General features: G+C 34.8%; 1 protein-coding gene across 6 annotated transcripts; it reads left to right on the top strand.

The window, feature by feature from the left end:
- The first annotated feature begins 1,374 nt into the window (after nucleotides 1-1,374).
- LOC110780435 (F-box/kelch-repeat protein At3g23880-like) lies at nucleotides 1,375-11,222 on the top strand. 6 transcript variants are annotated; one of them, XM_056843732.1, is made up of 3 exons: nucleotides 1,440-1,659; nucleotides 1,836-1,923; nucleotides 9,889-11,222. In XM_056843732.1, the coding sequence occupies exon 3, from the start codon at nucleotides 9,890-9,892 to the stop codon at nucleotides 11,066-11,068; it is 1,179 nt and encodes a 392-aa protein (XP_056699710.1). In that variant the 5' UTR covers nucleotides 1,440-1,659; nucleotides 1,836-1,923; nucleotide 9,889; the 3' UTR covers nucleotides 11,069-11,222. The 6 variants fall into 6 exon arrangements, 4 of the variants coding, with proteins under 4 accessions (XP_056699710.1, XP_021851853.1, XP_021840515.1 ...); XM_021996161.2 differs by having other exon boundaries at nucleotides 1,442-1,659; nucleotides 1,813-1,923; nucleotides 9,889-11,221; XR_008932988.1 differs by lacking the exon at nucleotides 9,889-11,222 and adding an exon at nucleotides 5,648-6,081 and having other exon boundaries at nucleotides 1,460-1,659; nucleotides 1,813-1,923.
- Nucleotides 11,223-12,418: the final 1,196 nt, after the last annotated feature.

Genomic DNA, 12,418 nt, shown 5'->3' with positions numbered 1-12,418 from the left:
ATTATCTTAAGAAATATCTACTGTAGTAAGAAAAGTCTAGATATATGACAAGTGTAGAAAAATCTAGAAACTACCATACACCAACTATAAATATGTTGTATGACTAAGTTGATAGGTGGGTCAATCAAGAGAGCTCCACAAAATATGAGGGTAGAAACAAGTATTTTACCAAAGCAAATATTGTTGTACAATTCTTATCAATATAATCAATGTTAAAAATGCAATTTTGATATATTATTAAGGCCATCAAAACTTTCGCGTGCGTCCTCAAAATTCTATCATGGTATTATCTATGAGCGAAACAAGAGAAAATGCTACTCCATCAACCAATTACTTCGACTTCCATCAGTATACATCATCACTGCCAATGCCTATTAGATTCGTCTCAATAAGTTCATTTGGCTTCTAATGTTTGAAAATTAGAAGTGTAGCTAATTCAAGGTTAATGTAGTTAGCTATTAACACTAAAACAATTTATTATTTGAGACTCAGAAATGTTGTTCTAGAAAATAAATGAAAGTTTCCTATCTTAATCAGCACATCCAAATTAGTTGCACAACAGACAATTAAGAAGAAAAGAGATAAATTGGACATACCATCTTTGGAAAAGGCATAATAAGTCTATCCTATATGACTATTGACACACTTCTACTTTCCAAGCAATCTCGCCAAATTTACATTCAAAGAGCCATTTAAAGTGAGAAATCAAAGCAAAAACCATATCCTAGTGTACGTCCACTAATATTTTCAGATGACCGCAACCGATCTGTCCCATTAATGACCCGCACCGACCCGTTCTGACCCTTTTAATAACCAGGTCTAGTGATAAGTATCTATTAGACCTAATCAAATTACGGGTCGGTCGGGTTTGGCCTGGGCCACGATTTAAAAATCCTGACCACTATATCGGCCTGGGCCAAATTTCGGACCGAAAGTTTCTGCCCAAAAACTAGATATTTCGGGCTAAAATATCGGGGTTTTGACCATTTTTGGACCGGGCCAATTATATAACAAATCGGGCCAAAAAATCTGCTTCAAACCCGCTATTTTTTGGCCTGGACTCATAATGATCAGGTCTAGATTATCGATCATCGTTTTCCCGTCTTTGACCATTACGTCAATTCATTACTCCCTCTGTTTTTTTGTTTGTTACATATTTCTTTTAGGGTGTTTCACAATGTTTGTTACATTCGAGAATCTTTACTTTTATAAATTTATTATACTATCATTTTTTGTGCAAATTTTTAATTTTAATTGGTCCAATTTTTTCAACTCATTAAATTTCTTTATAATTTCCCAAATATGTTAAGTTAGCAATCTTTGTACTTTTTTTTTATTATTAGTTCATTAGTGATTAATGGATTGAAGTTTTATTTGAGTTTATTTTTTTAATAAAAATAAATTTTATTATACGTTAATAAACGTGTAAAAATACAACGTAACCAAAAAAAACAAAACGGAGGGAGTAAGTCATAACTTTTTTTTTCATCTTCCTATTTTCCAACTCCCCCACTTTTAATTCCACGGTTCCACCCATTACTTTCGCACTCCTCCACCGAACCTCATTATCGTTGCGTAAAATCTGCAAATTTCTAGCAAATTCAAGGAATTCTGGAATGAACAATCATCTAAACATCAATTCGAAGCAAATCGAACAAGGTACATTGAAAAACCCTCTCCCAATTTCCCACAATTTCCCTAATTTGTCATTTCAATAAAGTTAGGGTTTCTAATTGGGGGAAAATTCAATTTTTCATTTCTTCAAAAATCAAACTTCTAATTCTGTCTCTTCCTCCATTACTGATTTACGAGGTTGCTGTGTTGTGCTACAAAAGTGACGATTAATCCTGCAGCAAGATGCAGGACTTAATTACGAGTCTCGGGAAGAAGACGATAACATCATCAGAGCTCAATCATCTACAGGTAACAACCTTATTATTAAGATTCAGGTGTGTATATGTAGAACTTTGTGTTCGATCATTGATTCCCCTCATTTTGCTTATTTGCATCATCAGACTCTACAAAGATTGTTATGATTACGAAAACTGTAGTACTCCCTCCGTCCCTTAGTACTTTAAGACCATTTGAATTGACTTATTAATTTAATGGTTGTTAGTTGACAGTGGAGTATTTTTTTTTAATATAGTTAAGGGGGTGGGGAGTGGTGAGTGTGGATTTTTAAATGATTTTTTTGTAGGGAGTAGGGGTGTAGGTGGGGTAGTAGGTAAGTCTGAGAAATAATATAATATTGGTAAAGATTTCCATTTATAGAAGCGATGCAAGTATTAAGGTACAGCCTAAAGGAAAGCGGTGCGAATATCAAGAGACGGAGGGAGTAGTATATTATTTTTGGAAAGAGTGTAATTAACTTAGGATAAGATTTATGATTAACATAAAAAAGACCAAATAGGAATTGGAAAGTGATTAGGAGTCTAATTAGTTTAGGATTTATGCTTCACCTATATAATTAGCTTTTATTTGGAGTTGTACAATTGCTTTAACAACTTGTGAGATGCATATATGTTCGTTAAAACTGATTAGTTTTTCCAGTTTTGTTTTTCAATTTTTGCTTCCAAATTGAAATTTCCAAATTGAAATTGTAAGTAAGTTCATCCGATCAACTCGAAATTACAATGAGAAATCGCAAGAAGGTTATGAGAAAATCAGAGTCAGAGTATATACCGTTACACTTATGCGAAGAGATACTCGCGAGGCTTCCGGTAAAAGCCCTATTGAGATTCAGATGTGTCTGTAAATCTTGGCGTTCAATTATCGATTCGTCTGTATTCACATATATGCATCTTAAACTCTACAAAAACAACAATCGTCATAAAAATAATCTTGTAGTATTAGGTATGGAACGTCACGATGGGAAAGAAACTATTTGTCTTCGTCGCATCAACCCGTTTCGTCGAATTGGTGAACAGATTGAACTTCATCATCGTGCCGGACTATTACACTTGATTTATGGGAGTTGTAAAGGGTTGTTGTTTACAATACAAAAAAACGACGAGACGAGACTATGGAACTTGTCTATAAGAAAGTCCCTTCTTATTCATCGTTGCCCTATTTCAGATTATTTTAATGTTAAGTATGTTGTGGGATTTGCCCCATCGACTAGTGACTATAAGGTGGCTGCCTTTACGTATAATCGAAAGGTTTCGAGGTTGTCAATTGCCGTTTTTTCACTTCGTGATCACTGTTGGAAGGTAAAGAAGACCATGATGATTATGAGCCATCATTGGCATGTACAAAAACAATTTCGTTTTCATAGTGTTATTTTCGTAGAAAAGGCTACATACTGGTTTGAATTTAGTCATGGTTGGAACCCATCCAAACTAGATCGTATTATGTCGTTTGATTTTGACGTGGAAGAAGTTAACCACTTGGAACTACCCTATGTCGCTGGGGATGGAATAATAGCTAGGTTTTTATGTAGTATAGAGGACTCTTTAGCAGTTTTTAGTGTGTCTAAAGAAAGGATTCGTATATGGGTACTCGAAAAAGATCGTGGCAGCGGTAACGCATTGTGGAGGGTATGGTTTTCCAAGGACATAAATGATGGATTTTGCAAGTTTATTTGTGCAAGTCAATTTTATTTATATTCAAAAATTCTTTATCTTCAAGACAATGCTACGTTTTTAATAACGCTCAGCACGGCACAATTGATATCTTATAATATCACAAGTGGCGAGTTTCGACATTTGAGAAAAAGATTTTATGGGGAAGTTGATACGTATGTGGAGAGCTTAGTGTCGCACACTGATCCAAAGTGGAATGCCTCGTACATCCATGTCCGTCCCCGGAAGGTGAGAAAGAATAGTACTCCCTCCGTCTTGGAATACTCGACCCGGTTTGACCGGCACAGAGTTTAAGGGACTTGAATTGACTTATTTAATTTAATAGGTAGTAATTGATAGTGGAGTATTATTTTAATGTAGTTAGTGGGAAATGTGTGAAGGGGTGGGGTTGGGGGAGAGTAGGGGTTGAATTTTTAATTATTTTTTGTATGGAGTAGGGGGTAGGTGGGTTAATAGGGGTGGAGTGAGAAATAATATAATATTGTTAGAATATTTTCATTTTTAGAAACAGGTCAAGTATTAAGGGACGGCCCGATAAGGAAAACAGGTCAAGTATTCCGGGACGGAGGGAGTAGTCAGAAGGGAATTCAGCAAGATCAGAATGCACGTACAATTTAAGGAGTACTACGTAATGTGTGCATTGTGTAACCATCGATTATTAATTATTGGAATTATATTGTCTTTCAAGATTGATCAACCAATTCGTGAATGTATTTATTTTCGATTTAGTTTTCAGTTTTTCTATTAAGGTCCAAATAGTTTAGTTCTGATATAATAAGTTAAGTTCAGCTCAGTTCATTTCAGATTCATTCCAGTCCAATGAATATGAACTTATCGTATTTGAGATTTAGTAGTTTGTTTAAGCTCCAAGGCTAGCCCAGGGCTTCGTTTAATGCTAGTTTAATAAATATAAATAAAAAGTTCAAGTTGTTTTGTTTAGGAGTGATTGTTGATTTTTTTTTTTGGGTGTTATTGTTGATTAATTTATGGAAACATTGATATTTATCGATAAAGTCTTGGCCCAATAGTTAAGATTGTAGGGTTGTCTATGATAGATCACATGTTCGAATATCCTAAAACTCGAACCCCCTAACACGCTAGAGAATCTTTACCGGTTCCTAAATATACCAAAAGACTACCAAAACTAAGTCCAATAATTGTGCTACTAAAGGGAGGTTTCTTAAATACGGAGTATTTCAAAAGACCGTAATTTGAATTATACACCCGGGTGTAACATTTGTTGAGTATCTAATGAACATTTGCCAGAAGACTACAAAACTAATCCAATAATTGTGCTATTAAAGGGACGATTTAGGGTTTTGTTAGTACTACAATCACAAAGTTTAGATCTAGTCATAGTATTGAGGTTAATTACTAGAGCAATATTCAAATTGGCCAAGATTAAAGTAGTCATGGCAGGTTTAAATCAAATTGAAACATTAGACGATCTCAATTATCTGCCGCCGGACTTATGTCAAGAAATATTGGTGAGGTTGCCGATAAAAACCCTACTAAGCAGCCTCAGACTATTTTGTGGGCCATAAGCGAAATAAAAATTAAGGGTCCCTTACATAAATAAATTTTACTTTTAACTTTTGTAAAAAGTGTTGTGTAAACTAAAAGAAAGGATATCAAAAAAAAACAAGCAAACTACTAAAATAATCATCAATAATTTAATTAAGAGAAAATATTACTCTTATATACTTCCTTTTCATATATGCATAAAGGATTTATATAGGAAGGCTTATGACAAACCCTTATGACAAACCCTATCGCTAGTTGTAATAAGCCTTCCTATATAGGAATAGCCGAATAGGATTCAAAATTCGATTTAATTTGGAGTTAAAATATTTCCAAATTTAATACATTAAAGTAATTAGAAGTCTAATTAATTTAGGAATGTATAGGATTTATGCTTCACCTATATAATTAGCTTTAATTTGGAGTTGTACTTTAACAACCTGTGAGATGCATGTTCGTTAAAACTGATAATTTTTTTTCTAGTTTTATTTTTGAATATTTGCTTCCAAATTGTACGTTCTAAAAAATACAATGAGAAATCGCAGGAAGAAGATGAGAAAATCAGACCGAAAGGATATACCGTTACACTTATGCGAAGAGATTTTGGCGAGAATGCCGGTACGAGACCTATTGAGATTCAAGTGTGTCTGTAAATCGTGGCATAATATTATCGATTCGTCTGTATTCACTTATATGCATCTTAAACTCTACAAAAACAATCACCATAAAAATAATATTTTATTATCTGTCGAACCTCACAAAGCGAACCCAACTGTTTGTCTTCGTCACATCAACAAGTTTCGGCGAATTGGTGAAATATTTGAAATTCGTCATATTGAAATTTGTTTTCTTAGCGTAGGATTAGGCTCACTTGTTGGGAGTTGTAAAGGGTTGTTGTTGTTGGCAAAGAACAATATCGGAACCAAAGAGATGAGACTATGGAACTTTTCTATAAGAAAGTCCGGATCCCTTCTTCCTCGTTGCCCTATATTATGGACGATATGTTGGGACTTATAGTTAAGCATATTGTGGGATTTTCCCCGTCGACTAGTGAGTATAAGGTGGTTGCCTTTATGTATAATCTAAAGGATTCGAGGGCGGTGTCAATGGCCGTTTATTCACTTCGTGATCACAGTTGGAAGTTTAAAAACATCATGCCGATTAAGAACCTAAAGTGGTATGTACGACCACGAATTTGTTTTCATGATGTTATTTTCGTAGAAAAGGCTGCATACTGGTTTGAATTTACTCCTTATTATAAAGGTCAATACCAACAAGACCGTATTGTCTCGTTTGATTTTGACTTGGAAGAAATTAAACTTTTGGAACTACCTGATGTCGTTGGGAATGAAATAATAGCTATGTTTTTATGTAGTGTAGAGGACTGTTTAGCCGTATTTAGAGTGTCTAACGAAAGGATGCATGTATTGATACTCGAAAAAGATCGGGGCAACGGTAACACATCATGGAGGTTATGGTTTTCTGATGAGGACATAAATGTTGATTTTTGCAAGTTAATTCGTGAAAAGAAATATTCTTTACCTTTAAATATTCTTTATCTTCGAGACGATGCTACATTTTTAATAACGCTCAGCACGGAACAATTGATATCTTACGACATTACAAATCGTGAGTTTCGATATTTGAGAAAAAGGTTTTATGGGGAAGTTGATACATATGTGGAGAGCTTAGTGTTTCTGCGAAGGAAATGCTTAAGTATGAAAATAGGGGAAGCCTCGTCAACCAGGCTGTTGTTTTCTTCCGATCGGTCGTGGTTTGTCCTACAAAAGCGGTAAACGTAAACTGGCCCGGGGGGTTTCCGGGAAAACCCTCTCCGACGCAAAGTAGTGAGAGAGTCAGTGTGGGAATTAATTGCATACCTGAGTAATGATTAGGTGAAACATATTTATAGTAATGCAGGATGGCATTATTAGTAAATATAGGCAAGTGTAGGGATATGGAATCTTGGGCCTGTAGGGGGCTGAGATATGGGCCCCTAACTTCTGGTCTGAGCCCATCAAGAGGTTTGTGTTTGAGGGTATTTTCAGTAATTTCCCCTGAAAGAGTATCTTGGTAATTTGTGTAGAAAGTGGGTCCCACAGAGGGGCCCGAACACTTAGTATCGCACACGGATCCAAAGTGGAGTTCCTCGTACATCCATGTCCGTCCCCGAAAGGTGAGAAAGAAAAGTAGGCAGAAGGAAAATTCAGCAAGAACCGAATACAAGTAAACTTCAAGAATAGTTCTATTACGTAGTACGTATTTGTTAAGAACTTTAGATTACCTATAGTTAATGTACACACTACAAGGAATTGTACTATTAACGATGGAAAATTCCGTCGCTAAAGGTCAATAATTGTTGATTAACGACGGAATTTTCCGTCGCAAATCCGTCATAAAAGGGGGCCGTCGTTAATGGAAAATTCCGTCGTTAACCCGTCGTAAAAGACATTCGCGACGGTTTTTTCCGTCTTTGTTGGGTTGTTATCCCCGTCGTAAAAGCCCTTTTGCGACGGGATTTTTACCCGTCGTTATTAGGTTGTCACAGAAGATACAAATTTTTGTAGTGGTGTGCGCATTGTGTAGCCATAATTAATAATTAATTTCCTTCAAAAAAATAATATTCAATAATTAATAATTGGAGATTGTATTTTCATTCTAGATCGATCAACCAAGCAGTTGTTTGAAGTACACTGGTTTTTAACTCGTGCGATATTTGAGTTGACTTTTAATTAAAATTAATTGGTTCAATTTCTCTCCACATGAAAAAAGAGTGGAGGAATGAGAAACAAAAAAATTGAAAGAATGATAGATGATGCGTGAGTTTGGAGTTAAATATAAATTATTCAATTGAAATTGAAATATGAACTACTAAAATTAAGTTAGAATGCAATTAAATACACGGTGTTTTTTGTTTTTTTTGGTGTTAGCACCCGGTTTTCCCTTAGGGCTAATCCGGATTCGGGGCGAGTTCTGGGTGATTAGGTTTTAGTCCCCTCCCAATTGTTGTTGCGGGAGATCGAACACGGATTCTCCTTACCAAATTCAGCCCCAATAACCACTGAACTAAAAAGCAATTGGAAATACACGGCGTTTTATTAAAATGAATATATAAGTAGATAGGAAAGGTACGATGGTTTGAAGAAAAAAAAAATGCAAGAGGAGGGGACGCGTGACATAATGGTATCAAAGTTTTTGTATTCTAACATAATATTAGTTTGTATATGAAAATTATTTCTTTTGCATTAGAGTTAAGCAAGCAATTATGCTAATGATATCGAACCTCATCAAGCATGTCAAGTGGATTTATGGTTTTAGCTACATCCTTATTGTTATTAGACCGTATTAACCTTAGCCGCAATTTATTAGAGGATTATTCTTAGATGGACTTGGTCAATAATAATAAATTTAGTGCGGACCGCGCACCCAGAAAATGTATTTTGTATATAGTAAACGTTTGTGCAAAGTAAAACATCTCAATTGACTTATTTCCATAAGTTTATCAACAATCACTCCTAGAAGGCTAGAACAAACAAATTAAAATTTCATTTATATTTATTCACCTAGCATTAAACGAAGCCTTAGGCAAGCCTTGGAGCTTAATAAACAAACCCGTACAATCCTAAATACGATAAGTTCATATTTATTTGATGAGAACGAATCTGAATTGAACAGAGCTGAACTTAACTTATTGCATCGGAACTAAATTACTTGGACCTTAATTAAAAAACTGAAAAAGAAATCCAAAATAAGTACATACACGATATTATTCCCTTGAACGCTAATTCTTATGTGGATTTGGTCTATACTAAATTTATTATGGACCATGTCTATGAAAAAAAGTTAACAACTTGATTCTAATTTATTTTGACGTACTTATTAGAATTAATATACATTTTTTTATCAAATTGGTGTCGTTAGCACATGTTGTGTTTGAATAATGTGATTTTAAGTCACGATTCACGTTTAAAACATAAGGTTACTTTGATTACAATAATGGTTACTATATCTAAGAAAATTCATGTTTAGTTTATTATATATAATTAATCACTATGTAAACAATAAAGTTCATTATGTAAATAAAATAGGTGCTAGAATAACTAGCTGGCTTTGGGTCGACAATAATTTTTGTCACCCAAGAATAATCCCCTGCTTCGACTGTAAGAACTAACGATTTCGCCCCCACATGCTCCAATTAAGGGTAAAGGGTTGAACAATGATCTGTTTCATTCCTAAAGGTTGCACTTCGAACTCCAACCTATTAGTTAAGAGACAAAATGAGGAACCACTATACAAAGACCAACTTATTGATTTACAAATACAACGTATACTAAAGCTCTGTTTTGTTCAACTTATTTTGAATAATATCAGACAAAATAAGTCCATATAAGTTCAGTTAAGTCAGATAAGTTCAGTTTAGTGTAAATAATATAAGTTCAGATAAATTCAAATAATATAAGTTCATTCAAAATAAGTCTAATTAAACGGAACCTCAACATTGATATTTACCAATAAAGTCTTTGGCCCATATTCAAATACCCTAAAACTCGAAAACCCCCTAAAGCTTGAACCCTCCTAAAACTCTAGAGGATCTTTATTCTTTAACCGTTTCCTAAATATAGTATACCAAAAACTAAATTCAATAATTGTGCGATATTAAGGGGACGATTTAGGGTTAATTTCTTTTAGGAGTACTGCAATCTCAATATTTTAGATCTACTTAGTAGTATATTGAGGTCAAAACTTATCAATTTTTTGAGTTTTGTTTTTTAATTTTTGCTTCCAGAATGAGAAATCACAAGAAGAAGATGAGAATATCAAACCCTAATCATATGCCGTTGCACTTATGCGAAGAGATATTGGCGAGGCTTCCGGTAAAAGACCTGTTAAGATTCAGGTGTGTCTGTAAATCTTGGCGTTTAATTATCGATTCGTCTGTATTCACTGATATGCATCTTAATCTCTACAACAAAAGATATCAACATAAAAACTATCTTGTATTATGTGCGGATTACAATTCGAAACCAACTCTTTGTCTTTGTTACATCAACAAGTTTCGCCAAATTGATGAACAAATTGTGATTCATCTTCCTAAGGGAAGATTGTTCGTAGTTGTTGGGAGTTGTAAAGGGTTGTTGTTGATAAAACACGAAACCAAAACAGAAGAGACAAGATTATGGAATTTCTCTATAAGAAAGTCCCTTCTTCTTCCACGTTGCCCTATTTCAAACCATGTTCAGTATGTTGTGGGATTTTCCCCTTCGAGTAATGACTATAAGGTGGTTGCCTTTACGTGTAATTCAATAGTTTCGAAGACGGTGTCAATTGCCGTCTATTCACTTCGTGATCACCGGTGGAAGGTAAAAAGCAACACGAAGATTATGAACTCTAAGTGGCATGTACCAAGACAATTACGGTGTGATGATGTTATTTTCGTAGAAAATGCTGCATACTGGTTTGAATTTCGTCCTAATTATAGGGATTGGTACAAAAACCAACAAGTCCGTATTGTCTCGTTTGATTTCGATGCGGAAGAAATTAACCTTTTGGAACTACCGGATCAGGTCGCTGGGAAAGAAATAATAGCCAGGTTTTTATGCAGCATAGATGATTCTTTAGCGGTTTTTAGCCTGTCTACCGAAAGCAGTTGTGTATGGATACTCGAAAAAGATCGTGGCAACAGTAAGACACCGTGGAGGCCATGGTATTCTTGGAAAACAAATTTTGATTTTGGCGAGTTATTTCGTGGAAATATATATCATTGGTTACCTTCAAAGACTATTTATCTCCAAAACAGTAATACGTTTTTTATGAAGTTCAAAAATCAATTGATGTCTTATAACACCACAAGTCATGAATTTCGGCACGTGAGCAAAAGGTTTTACGGGAATGTTGATACTTATGCGGAGAGCTTGGTGTCACACACAGATTTAAAATGGAGGGACGACGGACTAGTATTTCCATGACAGTCTTTGGAAGGTGAAAAGAATAGTGGGCATAAGCAAATTCAGCAAGCAATAGTGCATAGTGATATACTTCGTAGGATACATGTTATTTCGAAAATTACCTTTTTTTTTTTAGTTCAATTTTTTTTTAAAAATTTTGAATGGTTAAATAAAGGAAAGTATCATCTTTAAATATATTTCATTGATTTACATATAAACTTAATACTTGCCTTAATCTTTGACTAAATATCAGCCAATAAATCGCAAAGTATATAGATATTATGTTTGACTGATTAAACAATCACACAAAGTATATATACATATAGAGATACTCCCTCCGTCCCGGAATACTTGACCTGTTTTTTTTATCGGGCCGTCCCTTAATATTTGACCTGTTTCTAAAAATGAAAATATTCTAACAATATTATATTATTTCTCACTCCACCCCTATTAACCCACCTACCCCCTACTCCATACAAAAAATAATTAAAAATTCAACCTCTACTCTACCCCACTATAAACTACTACCTATTAAATTAAATAAGTCAATTCAAGTTCCTTAAACTCTGTGCCGGTCAAACCGGGTCGAGTATTCCGGGACGGAGGGAGTATTTAACATATCACTACAAGAAATTGTACTATTAACGACGGGAAATCCCGTCGCGAAAGGCCAATAATCGTTGATTAACGACGGGATTTCCTGTCGCGAACCCGTCATAAAAGGGGGTCGTCGTTAATAGAAATCCCGTCGTAAATCCGTCGTAAACCCGTCGTAAAAGACATTTGCGACGGTTATTCCCGTCATTTTTTGGTTGTTTGCCCCGTCGCAAAAAGCTTTTGCGACGGGATTTTTGACCCGTCGTAATTAGGTTGTCGTTAAAGATACAAATTTTTGTAGTGTATGTAATATTTTAGGTGGGAGGAATGTACATATTGGAGTGTTTATAATTGATTATTATAATATAAATATAGGCTATAATTGTGTGAGGAAACATGATACTCCTTTATTTCTTATAAGAAGATTTTATTACACTACAAGAATTTGTATCTTTAGCGACAACCTAATTACAACGGGTCAAAAATTCCGTCGCAAAAGCCTTTTGCGACGGGACAAACAACCTAACAAAGACGGAAATAACCGTCGTAAATGTCTTTTACGACGGGTTAACGACGGGATTTTCTATTAACGACGACCCCCTTTTATGACGGGTCGGTGACAGGAAATCCCGTCGTGAATCAACAATTATTGGCTTTTTACGACGGGATTTCTCGTCGTTAATAGTATAGTTTCTTGTAGTGTTACATTAAAATGTGAAAAAGAAAATTTGTCAAATACAACATTTTATAACAATCGAAAAACTACTTTTAAAA

This window comes from Spinacia oleracea, chromosome 4 (genome assembly GCF_020520425.1).
Source record: "Spinacia oleracea cultivar Varoflay chromosome 4, BTI_SOV_V1, whole genome shotgun sequence".
NCBI lineage: Eukaryota > Viridiplantae > Streptophyta > Magnoliopsida > Caryophyllales > Amaranthaceae > Spinacia > Spinacia oleracea.
The sequence above is the reverse complement of the archived record's forward strand: the minus strand, read 5'-3'. Positions and strand labels throughout refer to the sequence as shown.

What these genes read in the sequence shown, in the direction of transcription:
- LOC110780435 (XM_021984823.2), top strand. Translation starts at nt 2,634, where the DNA reads ATGAGAAATCGCAAGAAGGTTATGAGAAAATCAGAGTCAGAGTATATA.